At 39.1% G+C, this 19,634-nt stretch overlaps 2 protein-coding genes across 5 annotated transcripts in view; both read right to left on the bottom strand.

Moving 5' to 3' along the window:
• fhl1a (four and a half LIM domains 1a) lies at positions 1-12,394 on the bottom strand. 2 transcript variants are annotated; one of them, XM_004545709.6, is made up of 6 exons: positions 12,213-12,394; positions 3,422-3,603; positions 2,286-2,463; positions 1,784-1,953; positions 1,511-1,697; positions 1-621 (listed from the first exon to the last, which is right to left on the bottom strand). In XM_004545709.6, exons 2-6 carry the CDS (start codon positions 3,575-3,577, stop codon positions 467-469), a joined length of 846 nt encoding a protein of 281 aa, XP_004545766.1. In that variant the 5' UTR covers positions 3,578-3,603; positions 12,213-12,394; the 3' UTR covers positions 1-466. The 2 variants fall into 2 exon arrangements, with proteins under 2 accessions (XP_004545766.1, XP_004545765.1); XM_004545708.5 differs by lacking the exon at positions 12,213-12,394 and adding an exon at positions 6,144-6,275.
• slc9a6a (solute carrier family 9 member A6a) overlaps positions 12,217-19,634 on the bottom strand; it is a 19,263-nt gene continuing 11,845 nt past the window's right edge. Inside the window, exons 14-18 of one of the 3 annotated variants that reach the window (XR_013093648.1) lie at positions 19,457-19,542; positions 18,978-19,083; positions 15,961-18,685; positions 13,928-13,972; positions 12,227-12,306 (exon numbers count right to left, since the gene is read on the bottom strand). Coding sequence is in view for 1 of the 3 variants with exons in the window: in XM_004545711.3 (XP_004545768.1) it covers positions 18,413-18,685; positions 18,978-19,083; positions 19,457-19,542 (465 nt within the window). In the remaining 2 variants the exon portion in view is untranslated. Of the gene's footprint in view, positions 12,307-13,927; positions 13,973-14,633; positions 18,686-18,977; positions 19,084-19,456; positions 19,543-19,634 lie in introns of those variants that run through there. The other 2 variants (XR_013093649.1, XM_004545711.3) reach the window with 2 other exon arrangements.

The raw sequence follows: 19,634 nt of genomic DNA on the forward strand, positions 1-19,634 counted from the left end.
TTTGTTTTTATTCATGTTTTGCATTTAATGTCACTCATTAAGAATACATGAGCACTTTATATTTCAGTATGGGTTCATCTAAACAGTTTTCTCGTTTTCTATTTGTGCATTCAGAGATGTAACAGACTATTAATCAAAGCTGGTATGTATTAGCAGCAGGAAGCATATTAAAAGCATTTTCCCCCCCAAAAGATTCCAGTAAGCCACTGAAAAGACTTTTGTCTCAATAGGCTCTACAAAATCCTGTATTAGATATATAGTGCACATCACAAACCCACAAAGAAAATACGTCATGTTAGTATCCAATCCCTGACTCTGAAACAAGCTGCAGTTATGTTTACATAGATAAATGCAAGTTAATTGACACAGCCTGTAGTTTAGCAACCTTGCAAATTTTTGTCAAAAAGTCAGTTTAGGTGTTAACTCCACATCATCAAATTCTCAGATGCACAACAGTTTGCACATTTTACAGCTTCTTAGCACAGTCGGGGCAATAAATGTGCTCTCCATTGATGACAAAGCGCTTGTTGGCCAAGGAGAGGGAGCACTTCTTGCAGTTGAAGCAGTACTCATGCCAGGACAATCCCTCATAGTTGACCACATTGGTGCCGTGGCCAAACCCTGCACAGAGACACACGAGGGTGTTTTTTAATACAAAAAAAAAGGATGTTAACATAAAGCATAGGTGTCAAACTCTGGCCCGCGGGCCAAATTTGGCCCGCAGCCTAATTACATTTGGCCCGCGAAGCCATACCAAATTACTATCAGAGCTGGCCTACTGGTATTATACAGCTAATATATATATTGTTTAGTATTAAGCTTTGCTTGTTCCATATTCAGTTTTTTAGCAAAATGTGTTTGAGTCCATAAGAAAAGATTCATTCTTATATCTGGAGGAATAAATATATTTCAATAAATATTAACGTTAGCCCGCGACTTTGTTCCAGTTTTGAATTTTGGCCCACTGTGTATTTGAGTTTGACACCCCTGACATAAAGCATAAAGGCCAAAACATGTAATACATGATCTTACCGTTTGAGACCAAAACAACATGTAAGAGCTAAAGGATTAAATTTAAAAGGGGAAATTGCGTAAGGAGGGAAAAGCTCCCTATCATTGGCACTAATCTCCATTTAAATCCAAGTGCTTATTCATGCATTAGTCATTTATTATGCCTGCCACAAGACAAATTGTAATATTTTTGCTTGTTCAGCTGACCTGCTGTGTGCTGCCTGAACAAATTGAAGTTGTGCTGAAAGTTTATTGGAAGTAATTTAAATGGTTGTCTGCCAGAGATGAAAACAAAGTGTTGCCCTTTTCTTGCTCTCAGATACAATAAATGTCTAACTATATAACACAGTACTTCTAAACCTTACTCCAAACAACGTTGGTCTTAAATGAGTGAGAAACAACACGAAGAAAGTACGCAAAACATTTTAGATCATTTTTTTAAAATGAATCCCAGCGCACATTATGTAGACAACAAAACAAATGATGATGCTTCCCTGACCTGTTATTGGGTTCTTGCAGCCATGGCACTTCTTGGCCACATCAGTCTTGTAGCAGTCCACGCAGTAAATGTTGTCCTCATGAGAAGTGAAGCGAGTTCCTGCCAGAGATTTATGGCAGGTTTTGCACACGAAACACTCGGAGTGCCATGGCTGGTCCTGGTAGCTGATCCCTCCAGAGGTGATGGGCTTGGAAAGGCAGATATTTTGATTGTGATGTCAAACACAACGGGATGATAACTAAATGTAGAGAATGATAAAGTCTGTGCTTGTACCTGCTTGCAGTGGAAGCATTTCTTGGCAAACTTCTTTTCGTGGCAGGGAGAACAGTAGATGTCCTCACCCTTGGCCAGGAAACTCTGTGTGCGGATTGGCTGCTTGCACTCAATGCAGGTGAAGCATTCCTCATGCCACACCTTGTTCTTGTACTCCACGTTCTGAGATCCTGAATAACAAGATGATTGAAAACGAATTATCTGGGCTGAAAATTTGCTTAGTCTATAACGAGGAGGGACATTATGTATATATATATATATCAGTGCCCTGTCTGATATTATCATATGTACTATCATTACTATCAAGGTTCATGCTACCTTGTTGTATCCGAGGGAATTTTTAAAATGAAAGAATTCATTACATCCTATAACTTTTGCCGTGTTTATTAAAGTGTTGTTGTTGTATGCGCAAAATAATGTTCTATAGAAAAATTATTACCCACAGAAATAATGTCATGAAAACTTTTCAGAGAGAAAAGGTGTGTATATGGTGCAAACCCACCTGGCATGACCACCTTGTAGCAGCCCTGGCAGCGATTGCCATCCTCTCGGGAGCCACACTTGCCACACATTATCTTCCCATCATCCCGAGCGCTGAATGCCTCACTGGCCAGTGACTTGTAGCACTTGGCACAGCGGAAACAGTCCTCATGCCAGTAGCGGTTCTTGTGGTGCAGCTCCTGAGGGGGAAAAGCAGGGGTGGGGAGGTGAGCAGAGGTGCCCTCACTAAGTCCTGATGCAGACCTCATTAAAATGGAGTTTGTTTACTCATCATGTGGACTGAGGCTCAGGGGCCGAATAGAGAACAAACCTATGTGACTGGCATAAAAGTGGTAATGAAGTGAAGTAGGATGTGGTGAGCCATGAAGGAGTTAGAGGTCTGAGAGGGTGGAAATGCACAATGAGGTATATAAGCTCCATTATTAGGAATGACACATCTTTTCACACAGTTAACTGCCTGTGACCGAGTACTAAGAGCATTTTCAAGGCAGAAGTCGGTGCTTTATAATAGCCAGACCTCAAGTTACAGCCAGAGAGCACTCTGAACATATAGTACATACAGTTAGGTCCACAATTATTTGGACAAGCAGCAACGTCAAGCAAATATTGCCTTCAAAGGATTTTGAGGAAGTTATTAGGAACAATCCCGTATGTCAGGTTATTTTAGTTTGTCCAGTTACTTTAAGACCCTGTGAATAAAATTGGCTGTTACACCTAAACTGTTTATAATTTAGTTAAAAGCCTTGAATTAAAGCTGACAGTCTGCACTTCAGTCACGTTTATTCAAAAGCCTCAATGACGATTTACATCTACAAAAGGCATTTTAAAATTTAGATAGCTGCCACCCAGGGTCTACTCAGCATGGCTGATGTGAAAATGGCCTATACGCAGATCAGAAGTCTCCTTTCTCTACAAAATGACCTTTAAAATGTTTTTATTTTGTCCTTGGAATCTGCGAGGAATATCTAGAAAGCTTCCGAAACCCTAATCCATTTTAGGATCTTTGCACTTAACCAAATAAAAGTATTAAGTATAATAGCATTTAGGATATATTAATTTGTGTAAGAAATCTTTACATTACACTCAAAGCTTAAACAAAAAAAAAAAATCATTCTTTTCCATCCACACTATTTTCACCTTGGAGTCAGCACCAATGGGGCGTTTGCACTCTGCGCACGTATTGGCGCAGAGCTTATCAAAGCACTTGGTGCACACGTGCTTGTCATCCTTCTTCACATACTTCTTGCCATGCAGATTGTCACGGCAGTAGTAGCAGTCAAAGCGATCAGTCATGGTGGAGGTTAGATAACTCCTGGGACCTGTGAGGAGACGAGAGGAGGAGAGTGTCACTGAATGTGTACAGAGAATCTGCTCTCCACGTTTAGGTCTGCCTACATGGCTGGATGTTTCCTTGTAGCACCAGCAGGGGGCACTGTTGCATTTTCTACAGCATGGAATCAACATATGAAGCATTCTGAACCCCTTATAGTTGCAGCTCAGAAAGTTTGAAGTTGCTTATATTGACAGGTTGAATATAAGCAACAATAAATTCCACCCACATATATGCATATATACATCTGACCTCTTAACCTAAAAAAATAGATGCTGAATTTATATTTAGTCTTCAGTGGAAAGATGTATATGTTTTTTCTGCTTTCCCATTGAGACACTATGACATGTGGCTCTAACAGCAGCATACCAAACTGATGAGAGAAGTGTGAGTGAGGTAAAAAAGCAGCCCACAGATGTCTACTTGTTGATTGCAGGTTTCCTGGCCTGTAGACTTTTTTTTATCAAGCTCTCCCTGGAAAGCTTATTTTTAGACGCATTCCCTTCACCCCCTCCACCTCAAAGCTGTCTCCCCAGAGCCCCGGCCCACATTCGATCTTTTGTCTTGCGTTTTGGTCAGATCACTTTATTAGATGATATTGTAAACTTTGTGTCAGAGTGGCTTTGCTACTTTATCGGTCAACATTCCTGCATTCCTGTCACAGTTGACATCCAGCGTGAGTAATTTTCTGGAATAAATAGTTATGCATAGTGTGGACAAATAAGCACTATCTAGATCACTTTAAAAGCTTATCTGGAAGCCAGAAAGGGTAGCTGAACAGTCTGTGAACTTTAGAAAAATTGATTTATTTGGATACACAGATATCATTTTAATCCGATGCAACAGCAGCTATGGAGGAAACAATGCAGGGTATGACAATTGTCCCAGTAACCATAGGAGCAAAGAAAACATTTATGCAGGGAGCTATTTAAGTAAGATGTGGTTAAAAAAATAAAAATAAAAGCCACGTGAAAGCGATGCGAGGTATGTGGTGTGCTCTGTTCTGCAGCTGTGCTCAAGGGATAAAGACTGGACTGGGGACTGAGCAGTGACACGCCTTACTCCACCTAAACTCACCCCCTTGTAGCATTTCATGGCAAAACCCCCTTCAGTCCAACACAGTCAACCTTGTCAAATCACACACAGTACACATTACTAAGCCCAGCAAGCCCGGAGATCTATTTTAGACTTGGACACTCTATTTAAAGTCCATTGACCTTCCAAAGTGGACAAATGTAGATGGATGGAGACTGATGACTGCTGGGACTATGCAGCTATTGTGGCTCCAGCTGACACATTCCCAGTACTTTAATCTGCTGTTGCAAACAGCGTGACAGCTGCCCCCTGTCAAACAGCCGTGATGTACAATGATGCTCAGCTGTGGTGGGAGAGGTGTATACCACTGTGCTCCCTTCGGGGAGGAGTCTTCTTTAGTGGGAAAGGTCACAGTGAGATCACTTCAAGAAGTGGACAGACTGAATATCAGCCGAAATAATATCTGTTGAAGTGTTCTGTTCTTTAACATTCCTTAAAGAAAACTGAAAGTGTTCCCATCTTCATGTGAAAGTGTTATAGAGGTAAAGGTGCATGGCAATAACAATTTCCAAAATTTCAAAATAGGCCCCTGAACACTTTTAAACAGTCACTACATAATTGAACATCCACACATTGTAATATTAAACCACAAATCCATAGTACAACATGGCCTTTTCATGATGATACAATATAATGAGGAGTTATTGGGTCTATTAAGTTATTTTACTGCAGAAAAATACAAAATTATATATAGACAGACAGACAGACAGACAGACAGACAGACAGACAGACAGACAGACAGATAGACAGATAGATAGATAGATAGATAGATAGATAGATAGATAGATAAGCTATTTAACAATCACGAACCCGTCCTCTAAAATGAGCATTGTGAGTTGAATCATGGCCTTTTAAACACTGTTTCAATAAATACTGAATATTATATTCATGCAGAAGGTAAAATTCATTGCAGGCTGTTGTGTTCATCTGCATCAGCTTCAGGTAAAATAAACTGGCATACTTATCACATAGTACAATTGACTAACATTTATTAAATGCTTTTTCTGTGGATATATATATATTTTTTTTTTAACATTTCATCTAAAGTAAATAAAGTACAGGGAAAATTTCTTAGCTTTAATTGTGGTGTTAATTTACTCATCCACCTTCTGAAGTGAAAAAAAGTTCCTTGAATTCAAGTTGTTTTGTTTTTTTTATACATGTTATATCTGTATCAGAACGTCAGTGAAGTTTTTCATTAAACCACCTGAAGATGTTAAAACTGATCATTTAAAAATAGCCCGTATTCATATTACAGGTGAGGTTGTTTCACACATCGAGAAAATCTCAGTGGACCTGCTCCGTTTTTCTGAAAACAATCAGAAGAAAACACACTGACTTCATTATTTGAAAACAGACCTGTTCTTCTTACCTGTTACAAAAACATTTTGCATCAGATTAGAAAAACCAAAAAAACAGGCAAAAAGTTTTTACCTGAGTGTCTGTATGTCATGTTTGCGTTCCAGAAAGGCCGAAAAGAAGAACAAGAAAAGAAAAGAAAGACAAAACAGGGTCAGTAGCATCCACAGAGGGTCGAACCTGGAGACCACACATCTTGTTAAGAAATGGGGGCTGTATATACCCCTTTGTGACCCGACCCCAAATCCAAATCCAACCTTCACCCCTCCTGTCCTTTTTAGGGAATGCATTAGAGAATAGATGGATGAGAGAGAGAGAGAGTATGATGCAGAGATTAGGTGATGCAGATTGGATTCCTCTGCTGTAACATCAGCAGGTGAAAAAAAAAGGAAAACACAGCCTGGGGGGTTTGAATGATGACCGTGAGGGATAACAGATACTCCCACTGCCCTGACTTTAAATGTTTTGTAAGACTCTTCAGAAGATGTACAGCTGATATGTGGGATAATTCAAAGGGATGACTCACAAGAGGAACAAGTTGATATTGATTGAGATGAGGAGGGCAGCTGTTTAGTGGAGAGTTATATAAAGATCTCCTCTTATATATTCATGAGTGGATACTATGGAAAAAACTAGTGGAGTTTGAAGAATAGAAAAAAAATGAAGCCAAGAGTGCTGAATTCTTTCTCTGTTATCTCGTTGATTCAGATTTCAGGAAAGAATATTGTATTTAAATCCAGAGGAAACACCCACACATTCCTCACTAATACTCTTGCCAAAAACAAATTCTCCTCATGCAGTTACAATACTTAACCCAGACCAACAACTGAAACAGAAACATTTGTTATTATTAACAAAACATGAGGCCAAAATGATTAGATATTATTTTACAGGAACAACAGACAGGTTCCCAAGTCATGAGTAGAAAAAACCCCTTTCTGGTTAGCAAACAGCAGATATGGAACAACATTATCATTTATTTGGAGCTATTTGACCACCGGATCAATCAGTATATCAAATATAACTAATATGTTCACATTACTTTAGCTCTGATATGGTCTATGAAAACTCCTTGAGGTAAATACCTGTATCAAAATGTTCCACTATGTTAGCCCGTTGTTTTGCAGGTCGTCTACAACATATTTTTATAACAATTTTAAAGAAACTACCTGTATGCTGTTTCCTAAAACAAAGATATAAAAGCATTATGAGTAAATTAAAACAGTAAAGTTGTGTTCTAGCGTTTGACCTAATGTTATGTAGGAAATAAGCTTCCTTACATTCAGTTAACTTCCACTGTTTCTACTAATACCAGAAACATTATGGTCACCATCATCTTGTTTTCTCATCATCTTGTCAGCTCAAATGCAGAACTACAGAGAGCACTTTCTTCTGATTCATTCAAGCTTTTAGACTCAGACAAGTTTAAAGCCAGAAATATGAGACCACGATGAAAATTAAAGGAAACTGAAAGCCCACAGACTAACAGAAAGTAAAATCTAATGAGTTGGGAACCATAAAACTCTCTATTTACTCCCTAACTAGTGTATAGAAAAGAAAATGTCCTATGTTGCTCACAAAACACATCTAAATATACACACAAACTAGTGAGTGTGTGTCTGTGTGCTTGTGCCACACTGTTTAAAGGGCATCTGGTTGTAATTACAGATTCGATTTGGTCCGTTACCATAGAACACAATATTACATTTGTTCTCTTTTATAATCTGTCACGCAATTACTGCAAACCCACAAAGACTAATCAATATGTCGAGAGGCGCCATGACTCTCCAGCCTATAAAAATCTCCAGGAGATGGTCTGCTCAGGAAATCTGTTACTTCTCAGTTTGTTTGCATACTTAACTTTAAGTCTTGTTTCAGATTATTATGTCTGTAACCAGATAATTTTGCCCCACATCCTTTTTCTCCTTTAGTTTGTTTGGATCATCTATCTTGGTCTTTATCTCTTTGTCTGCACTGCGATGCATTCCTCTCATCGTTGCCTTGACTTCATGTGAATTTTGATCATAAGGGGTGGGGCAAACTGGAAAGGTCACAGTCTAACAGTTTGATAAACTGGATAACTGATAATGGAGTAATTATGATGGCGTGGTAAACGGTGGATTTTTCTTTTTTTGTCTTTCTCTTATTATTTTTTAACCAGTAGAGGTCCAATATTAAGGTACACACTCTGTCATTTAGAAGGTTTTATACATCAGGACATAATAGAAAAATTACCTCATCCAGATATTAAAATTTAAATTTCCTTACATAGGTAAAACCTCAAATGAAGAACAACACATGACACAGTGTACATCCACGTTTCATTAACTTGCAGAACTGCCTGCAATAAGTTAAAGTAATTGTTTTCTGCATGACTTTATCAATCTCTCACATCATTGTGGAGGAATTTTGTCCCACTTTTCTGTACAACGTTGCTTCAGTTCATTTGCAGGTCTTTTAAGGTCTCGCCGCAGCATTTCAGTCCGGTTGAGGTCTGGACTTTGACTAGGCTTTTGCAACACCATGATTCTTTTGTTTTTCAGTCATTCGGCTGCATATTTGTTCCTCTGCTTGGGATCGTTGGCCTGCTGCCTGCCCCCATTTAGGTCAAAAGTCAGCTGTCAGACAGATGGCTGACAACCTAAAACGTCACCCTCTGCCACCTTGCTCGACAGTTGGTATGAGGTATTTGTGCTGACATGCTTTTTGGTTTCCTCCAGACATGGTGTTCTGCATTATGGCCACACATCTCCAATTTAGTACCGCCTGTCCAAAGGGCATTGTTCTATAAGTCTTGTAGCCTGTTCAGATTCAGCTTTTCAAACCTAACATGCTAACAGCATCTGAGGTGTAGCACTTCGGTTTTTGGTGTTTTTTTGCAGTTTCTCTGAGCATCCCAAAGCCTGGCAGTATGGAAATGACCCCGTAACCCTTCCTAGACTGACAGGCAGTAACAATTGCTTCTTTGAGATCATTGCTGATGTCTTTCCTCCTAGGCATTCCATTAAGACACAACTGAACGCTCCAGAACAGCAAACTACCAAAATCTCTGCTGTTATAGATGTGCTCACATTTACTGACGATCAGTGATTCAAGTGCATTTGATTCAAGTACCTGGCTGCTACTTATCCTTTTTTGGGAAACCCAAACAACCCCTGGTCAGCTGACTCACTAAAATATGTTCCAAATAAGAAAATCCTGGTTGGTGATGTAATAAATTTGCCATTTTTATATTTAGAGAAAAAAGGAGGACAGAGGCTGTAAAGTCATTCACAATGCTAATGGAAACAGACAGTAATCCAGGCAGTAATATGCCCTCTCACACAGTGTGTGTACTTTTGAAACTGCTCCTGTTGTAAGACGCAATGAATTTGATGAATTTTTAGGTGGAGGTTTCAAGCTCATTATCTAACACCTCTCTAAGCTGGCAGCGCTGAGAAACAGGAAATCTGGCCTGTACTTCCTGAATAATAGCAAGTCATTTGGGGTGACTGACATAGGCAGCCACCCTCATTCTCATTGTTACCAACAGCAACAAAACCCTTGTCTATTTGTCTGAGAGCTCATTTCTCAACATGACCTCGTGTCCTGGACATCTCAGTGTCTCAGTCACCCTCCAAATCTGGTTAGTGGGCAGACAGCCTGAGCCACACTATCTTTGTCAGGGGAACAGTGAATCACCAAACACACACACAGAAACACACACACAGCGACATAGCACACCAACCATTTGTTCATGTACGGAGCCGTGTTACAAGATGGACATAAGGTCAGGATGAGACTGCAAGACCCAAACACGCCGAGGTCAAATATATTCTAACGAAAAGGCCACAAGGGACGGTCGATCAACACAGTAACACCCGTTAAACTAATACATCTTAGATGTGAGTGTTGCTAACACGCACACAGTCACGCACTATAACTTTCAGACTAAAGCTAAAAGTTCGTTTCCCTGGTGCTCATTGCTCTCACATGGCTCAAGCCTCTAAACATAAAGAACTTATTTCTTTCTGCTGATGCAAGGAGCGATAGTTTACAGAGAAGAAGAAATCCAGTTGTGTACTTGACAATGGATTCAATATTTAATTAATGATAAAAAGTAAAGGTGAAATATCCCCTGTCAGTTTCTGTGGTTCGGTCAGCGTTCTGGTTGTCAGAGTAAAACAATGTTATACTTGTATGTACAAAATAATGTCAAAGAGTGAAAGGGTACCATTTATTTTTTAAATTTCATAGTCTTTAACCTACTTCTACAGGCCAAATCACACCATGATGTATGTCATCATAATTATTTGTTGAATGATAATGATTGCTGAATTAACATGAACTAAAGTCATACTTTCCAAAGTGCACGACTTTTCACTCAGCTGCATTTAACCGACGGCTATAGCAGTTGTATAAAAGCATATACAGAACATAAATATAGCTATTTGAATCTGCTGAACTCAGTCCCACATCATGCTTGTGTAATGACTGTAAACTGGCACATTTTGCACACTCGTGCACTTAATTGCACATAACTTTAATATCAAGCAGTGCAAATTTGCTCTTTTTGTGTTGATATTGAACTTGTATATAAAAGAATTCAAAAATGTTAAATTATTTATTTAAAGGCATGCAAATCATGCATACATTTCAATGTTTTTTTAAATCATGAACTGTTTTGTATGGATAATATTTAAAAAAAAAAAACAAAAAAACAACAACAACAAAAAAAAGAACTTGTATATAAAAGACCGTATAACAACATGATCTGTCCTTTCTAAATGATAAAGAATCCCAATCATATTTTTCTCAGCGATTTTCTGTTTGTTTTTTGTGTGGCTAAAGAGGGAAAATAAAGGAGGACTAGTACATCTACACAGAGCACAGAGAGGATATTACTTCCTCTCAGCGGGGTCGGCCCACACAGATAAACAAGCAGCATTGCCTATTTAGGTTCTGGGCTGGTGAGAGCGCCGTTTCATGCGTTTCAACAACTTAGTCATCGGCACTCAGGCACAACCTCTTTGTTTGTCTCTCTCTTCACTCTGTCTGAAAGAAATGATGGAACTTCCCTCTTAACTAAAGTATGTCTCTGTCAGGATAAACTGCTGGCTTAATGCCCCCACCCCCCACCCCAGTTGTCTAAGTGTGGCAGATGTTGATGGAAAGGTACCCTCAGAGGCACTGAGACATAGCACTTTAAATGTATATCAATCATATATCACATATCAGGCTTTATAAATGAATAATCTGTCACTCTCTGCTTGGATGTGTACACTGCTTTTATGCTGATTTTACTAAAAGTTAAAAAAAAGAAAAAAGACTTAGACAGGAGGAACATATAACCATGTGAAAAAGTCTTTTCAGTTTGAAACTGGGTTAATTTATGTCCCATCTAAGTACAACGTTTTTATGGATTTTGAAGGATGGTGAAGTCATACTGGAAACACAAAAAGGTCCAGTGTTCCAAAGAAAAAGCTGTAATCTCCAGGTCTCTTTAATGACATCATGCATTTGGTTTGGCAGCTGCCCAAACGGGAAGGGAGGAGATGGTAAGCTGGTTTATGTTGTAACAGTTTATGGCCACACATCATACCTTTGGGTTTTGCTCTTCATTATACAAACAAAAACTTATCTGTAGCACATATATGTCAGTACAAACTGCTACTAGATTTCCAATCCAAAGCAATATTCTTGCAACTATTCTTATTAGTGTAAATGAGTTATATCCAGATATTATATAGTATATAAGAGTTCCTCACAGATTACCTTAGAATTAGTTAATTTGCTAATAAAAGTAAGCATAAGCATATATCTATAAACATACGGCATACATAAAAGAACATTTTCTTCTTCATTTAAATATATGCGGACTGACGCCCCAAACAAAGCGCATCACCTGTTGCGTGTCATAGTGCGTGAAATTAAGGAGCTGATTTCAGAGTAATTCAAGCATGTTACCTATTTCCACACCGACCCTTTGCGTCATTAACTTAAATGTCTGAAATGTCCGTCCGATAAGGAAGAAAAGTAACAATTACGCATTTTAAGTAAGTAAGTTTTTGGCACAAACATCCTTGTGATAAATCGCTCCTTGTTTCACATAAACTAAAGCGAACTTTAGCAGCTACCTAATAATGTGCTGCGGTTTGGACTCACCTTTGCAACGCGTAAAGATGAGCGCCTTTCACTCTACGCCAGCAGTGCGTCCAGTGGGTTTGGCCGAGAGGTGAAATCTGCTGAGGCGACGAGGCTTTAAAGACAGGGGGAGCAAAGGAAGAAAAAAAGCTTGAGGACATCAGCCAAACCTCTGTAAGCGCTCATAAACAATGACCTCAGCCAGGAATTTACAAGCCCTCTTAGCGAAGTTCTCGTCGGTACTGCAGTCAAGACAAACGAATCGTTTATCATTTATCTGCATCAACGAGCACTGACACTTTTACATTCATTAGTGAGTGTCACGGCAGGTCTGCGCTACAGGAAACCTGTGGTATGAAATTATTAACGCTCGCTACATTTATTTTCATTTTTTCATCCTACAAAAAAAATAAAAAATAAAATAAAAATAGCCTGACTTGTTAACTTCACACACTTTTTGTCCCACTTCTGTGCTGGTCTCACTTGCCTCCTTCTTTGGTAACGAATAGACGAATAACATCAAGATGACTCATTCTAAAACTCAAAGTAAATACTTGCAGCTTGCAAGCTTAAGCCCCAAGGTTCTTCCAGCACAATTACAAAGTGATGATTAAATGCTGAAAAGGTGCTGCTCTTATGTAACACAGATGGCACCTTTTATAGCCGTAACCGCCAATCATCGCTTGAACTTCATCCATATCCATCCACTGAGAAACACCAGGCCTGTGAAAAAGATGACTGATGATCCATTTGTTTGTAAAGTCGGCGAAGATTTGGCGGAAGGACTTAATGGTCAGAAGGTCCTACTTGTCGTTTTAATGGCTGTCATGGTTAGTCAAACACCTGGCATAAATACAGATTCGTTCATTCAGCTCATTGCCGACGCCAAAAAACCCATTATATCTATTTATTTCCAGCCATATGCATCTGCATGCGTGCCTACTTAATAATAAGCCGCTAACTGCAAACACGTCACATTACTGTAAGCACACAGCAACTGTTGTGACACAAGAGCTACAACATTGATCAGAGCCATGTGTTCAGGTTGTGCAGGTCCTTGCAAACCTTGTCATAAATGTATGAATTCAATGGTGCACAGGGAGAAAAAATGTCTTCTGCAGAGCATCAAACTTTCTCTGATATTGTTATATAATTTACTATGATTTTTTAAATAAAATAAAAGAATAGTAATTTGCAGTTATTTGTCTTCAAAAATCAAATACGCCGACTCATGTGAGGAATGTGTGAAATGTAAACAGCACTCAAGTCAAGCCTGAACCAAAGTGGTCCTGTAAAATTACCATTTCCTCTGTGGAGTGTAAATCCAGGGTACAGACATTCTTGAGCACACTGGAGGGAGTTGTTCCCATATTAGGAGCACGTTACCTGATATCTGGCACAAATCATGCCCCAGGAGAGTTAAACGCCATCATTCCTGGCAGGTTAAGATCCAGACTTTACACTCACACCACTTTTCTTTAAAAAATTGTTAGTATTTTGTTTTGTTTTTTGCCTTTAGCTCTATCCTACCTAAGACTAATGAATCAATACAGGTCATCAGTTACATGTAATGAATATCAAAATATGATCAAACTGGAAAAAAAATGGAGATCATTGAACAAGAACATGAAGGTGACCTGGATTTTAAAGCCCATCTCAGAAACTTAATATCACACTGGCAGCGGTGGCATGATGGTTAGCTCTGTCGCCTCACTGTTGCCTGGGTATGAATTTACCATCTTCCAGGTTGGGCCTTGGTAGGCTCCAGCACCCCCACAACCCTGAATGGGATAAGCAAAAGAGAATTTGATGGATAGTATCACACTGGATTAAAGGTTAAGGAGGCTTTTAACTAAGGCTCAGTATAAAATCCAACCCTTTAATTTACCCCAGATTTGGGTTTAAGGAAATAATTAATGTGCTCTTCAAACTTTTAAATTATAGTTGCTTAAAATAGAGTTGTCTCCTTGTAAGAGGCTGTGTATGTCTACAAGCTGTAAGCAGTAGATTCCTGTACTCTTAAGTTATTTTTTAATAACGTCCAGAGGCAAGAAAACTAAAACAATGCATATTTTTCTACCATCTTGCAACCCTGACTCTAGAGTTGGGAATGCAAACTACATAATGTTTTAAAATGTGGATTATTAAGTCAGCTTGAAGCCAAATTTTATTCCTCTCTAAAATATCTGAAATAACATTGGATGCCAGCTCAGACTACCTGTCAGACTTCTAACGTAATTAATATTATAAACCGATTATTACACTGTAAGAAAATCCCTTCTCTGATTCATTCAACTCAAATGAAATCACTTCTGGCACTAAACTCATTTCATGTTTCTCAGGATGGGATGATCTCAAGAGTTCACGGCTTCATTCTTTTAAAGCCCAGACATCCACAATAAATAAATGAACAGTAAAAGAGGAGGCCATTACAGTGAGGGCTTTAATCAAAAGCACAGGCTTCTGTTTATTGACCGTTGCACGCAAATGAACAGGTGAGAGTATATTTACACAGATGTAAACAGTCAGTACCTGCAACACAGACAGGAGAGATCACAATGCCTCTCTCCTGTCTCTCTCTTGCACATATACCCACACATTCAAATCCTCATCCACATGCAGGCAGTGACAGACACACACACACACACACACACAGACACATTCACACACAGAGAGTTTGCGGTAGAAAGATAGAGTGGACTGTCTGAGAACACGGAGCACAGCAGGCTTCTTTGGTCAGCTACTTCAGACAAGATTTCCAATGATCAAAGCATATCACAGGTCACCATTCAGAGAGCAGAGACAGAACACGTACTGGCAGAGCAGTAGGAAAACACCAAAACCTCTTTTACTTTTTGCAGATTTCACATCTTTTAATGTCTCAAAGAACAGTGGATCACAATATTCCTTGTATAATTTTTCACTTTTGGTTCCCACTACGCCAAAGAGTCCATAACAGCAGAGGATAAATGAATCATGCCTGTGCACAAGTCATGGCAACGGCATTCAAGCAGCAACTTACACACAAAGTACCTGAATGGCGAAGCAATAAGATGGAGCAATGTGGGAATATTCCTTCATAAAGTAGCACAGAAAACAACTTAAGATGAATTCACTGACATGAATTTGCAAATCCCACAACCTTTCAGTGTAAGTAATATAAAAGTAACTAAGATAAAAACAAGAGTAGAAAAAAATAAACAGAATAGAACAGCGCAACATTTGTAATAAGTGCAAATCATTCTTTTTTATTCACTGTGTCCCTTTTTCAGAAAAAAAAAATATTCAGAAACACACTTACACATATAAAAAACAAAACAAAACAAAACTGTGAGATCAACAAATCATATATTAGAAAATGTGGAGTTTAGAGACATAACTGATAAAAAAAGAAGAAATAAGAAGTTCCTGCACAGCAGAAGATAACTGTGGAAGGAAAAGCGATATCTAGCATGCCTTCTCTTCCTTGTACCTCCGTATCATCCCAACACATGAACGCTCAACAACAAGAGCCTAACAAGCCCCCCAGTCACCCCTTCTTCTCACTCTTTAACCACATCATCCTCCTCAAAGATCCATTTTGCATACACACAGTATTTTTTTCTCTTTGGATCACTAGGAGGCCAAAACAAGAACTTTGAGAAAAAAAAAAAAAGAAAAAGAAAAAACGCCATGATTGCTTCAAGTCACCAAATGTTGTCTAGCTTCAGTCTGCATCAACACAGTGTTGCCACGGTGATGTGCTATCAACACTTCCTGTTAAACTCACATTAACAGCTGCTGTACTCCGCACCCAAAGGAGCTGACGACACCTTCCGTTCTTCTTGTCCACGCACTGAAATAGCCCCAACAGCGAACACTGACACAAGGCTACAAAGTCAAATGTAACACATCCGGCCAGGAGTACCTTTGATACACTGCATGTTATGTGCCTCTGTGTTCATGGTCAACCATTACACATCAAAAACTCTACTGTGTACAGCAGACAGAAACATCCAGCATTTAAACAGCTATTGTTGCTCTGTTCTGGCAGTCTGCATAATAACAAACTACCACAGTGCCACTGAAAATATCTGCTGACATGTGGACGGACTGATTAATCCTGTGGGCTTGTCTTTTGAAAATAATTTCATACAACACAATCGATAAATTCACAGCTGCAACGGTTGATTGATTAACTGTTCTGCCAGTAAATAAAATAATTGTACCGCATTCATTTTAATACCAAATGAATGATCTAAGTCGTGCTGTTGAACAAAGGTAATGTTATCTACAGATTCTGAAGACTTGCGTTACATTTTTAATCAGATAATCAGACAAAAAAAAACACAAATGAAATAAGTAGAAAGATGTAATTTGTCCAAAAAAAAAAATCAAATAATTATAGTTTTTCTTCTGGCTTGTAGTGACACCTCGACTTTTTGGGGTGTCAGTAGCCCAGATTTAGAGAGGTGCACCTTCTCTCTTATATAATGAAACTAAACTGCTCAAAACTCAGAAGCACGTCTCTTTCTGGAAATCATGACCAGCTTTAAAAAAGAAAACTGCATTGTGGACAGTTTCATGTACTTAACTAAAGGAGGAGTGCATTTACCTGTTACTAGAGGCTCGTGCCTGGATGTAGTTTAATTAAAATACATCCTAAATTAAACAGCTCAAAGACAGTTTGTAGATTTAATTTCAAGTAATGATGTAAAAGGAGCATTTCTGTGTTTCTCGATGTTTTGGACACCACAAGACTAGAATTGTGTTTGGTTATATTTGACAGAAGGCAGATATCTTTAATCTTTACGGCTCATTATTCAAAAAAAAAATGGGCAACTCACATCACATTGATCTTCATGAATAAAAAATTTACCTAAATCATATTTTTTCCTGAAACACTCTTTAAGGTCTGTGCAACTCTGATGCGCATTGTTCACTACTCTCATTTTTTTAAAATTTTTTTTACACCAAATAATTTATTAAACAACTGCTGGCAGATGAATGAATTGCTGTTCGCAGCCCTACCAAAAGCAGATAGATAGTTCTCATTAAGCACAATATCAGTTGTACGCTCTTAATACCACTGTAGCAGATAATTTAGTCTCAGATTCATGTATCTAGATGTGTTGTTCAGGTTCATTGAATGAGAAAATATAGACTAGAAAATGGATATGAAAAAGGTGATTCAGCTCACAAACCTCTGTTGCAAAAAGAATACAAAACACTTTAAGGTCATCTGCATTCAGATTTCATAAAATGTAAAAATGCAGGACAGAAATGGCACTAAGCGTTCTCGCCTCATCTCATTTGGATCTCGAAACAACAGCCCTTCGTCCTGCCATGAACGACAGCAGCCTCTAAAATAAGGTGTAAAGTCTCCCTCTATGTCACAGTCAAAGGTCATTGGGAGAGATCCACATGTTCACTGCCTGGTTACACTGCAACACTGGCATCACATTGTTACACACTATTTACAAGCAAATAGCACACAGACTGACAGCCCAAACACGCACTAAGTATATTGCTACCTTATGGACAGAGGTCTTTGTTTTATGTTGAGCATTTTTTTATCTTTTTTTTTTAACAATGGAAAAGTGAATGACTGACCATATTGAATCAGCTCTGCTTAACAGAACTAATCCAGTACTGGGCTGCCAAAAACTACAATTCCCAGGCACTTGATTGTAACCAAATTTACAGTAACGTTGTCCACTGGGTCAGCTTGCCTCTGACCCACAGAGAGAAGGCAGCAACATTCAACACAAAAGCCCTCAATCTCCCAAACTAAGAAAACAACTAGCATCCTCAGCATGCATATAAAAGTTATAGTACTCTTGGGATATACTTTACACCGACAAGTTAGCTAGTGGTTGCATTTACACACTGACACATGCTGCTAGATCTCTGTGCAATGCTACAGTAAGGTGACACAGAAATTTAAGCTGAAATGATTTAAAACTGATTTATGAAGAAAAAAACTGCAAATAAATATGACTATATTACAGTAATGGCAGAAAGGTGTGGAAATAAGCAGAAAGACAATGAGGTAGAGACGATGATTTGCCCCATAGAATATGTGAGAAAATGTGGCAAGAAGGATGGAACAAAAGTGCTAGAGAAAAGGGAAAAAAAGCAGAGAGAGGTGATAGGAGGAGACTCAGGTACTGGTCTTTTGCTCAATGGCTCGGGTCAGGGTGCGTCGGACGGTTGTCTGGGTCTGTATTCAAAGACTACTTTCACATCCGCATGCGGTGGTGGGGCTCTGTGAAGGGCGGCTCCGAGTCGTCCATGGGCAGCACCAGGCGCGTGCCTCTCATCACCAGCTCGTGATCTCCGTATGCTAACTCTCTGTCCAAGTCATCAGAGGTGGCAGCGCCAGCAAAGGCCGGGCCGCCGCTAGTGTGGGCGCCACTGGCGTCTGTACTGACTGTGATGTCGCCATATGTTAGGTTGATGTCACCGTCTCTCAGGATGAGGTCAGAGTCGTCATCCTTCAGCTGGCATTCGTTCTGCAGGAAGAAGAAACACAAATTGTTCAAAGAAACACAACAAATTTGGGGAAAAAAGGATGTGACTTTAGCACTCCATAGCTATTGGATGAAATTGTGTTCAACCAATACAATTATAATTTTGTCCCATGCTTTGTGTTTCCTTATCCATCCAATGAGACAATGAAAATTGAAAATGAAAACTGAACCGTTGATTCATGACCGTTTTCCATCTGGTAATATGGGATTTAAAAAAAACAAAAAAACAACACAGTTCAGTCAGAAATAGCTCTTGTATAAACCAGCGTCTGACCTCAAAGGCCTGAGGGCTGGTGAGGAAGCGAGCGAGGGGGCCGCAGCAGGGAGGCAGCGTGGCTGTGAGAGGGGGGCCGCTGTGAGTCAGGATGGGCTTCAGGTAGCTGGAGGGAGGCTCGAGTCAAGGACATAATGCGCGTGAAATAAGCACTAAAAGACCGCTATTAGACACAAAAAGAAAGCTCCTGGTACGGTGTGATGAATGCTTAATGAATCCCAGTCCTCAGAAGAAAATGTTCCAAATTAAAGTAATTTCATAAGGTAATTTATTTTAAATGCATAGAACAGTCTGACCTTCATATTTCAGAGCCAAAAGATGACCTAATGTGAAGTTAAGTCTGTAAGTGGGGCTCCCTCTGCTGCTGGTAAGTTGAAGTGAAGTCATTAATGAGTTATCACATATTCAAAACACTACATGTATGGTTTATTTGAAAATTATTTCTTGATAAATAATAACACTAATTAAGCAAAGGATACTTGTGGTCGAAGTTGTACCAAATTCTGAAAAGCCAGGCACTTTCTTGTTTGGTGCTCCTTCTCTCTGAACCTTCACCAACACTCATCTGGACAAAGACAGACAACACTGTTTAGGTGTCTTGGTTTCCTTTACAGTTACTTTCCACCAATTACATAACTACAACACGTTTATAAGTGC

Source organism: Maylandia zebra, linkage group LG2 (assembly GCF_041146795.1).
Source record: "Maylandia zebra isolate NMK-2024a linkage group LG2, Mzebra_GT3a, whole genome shotgun sequence".
Classification (NCBI taxonomy): Eukaryota; Metazoa; Chordata; class Actinopteri; order Cichliformes; family Cichlidae; genus Maylandia; species Maylandia zebra.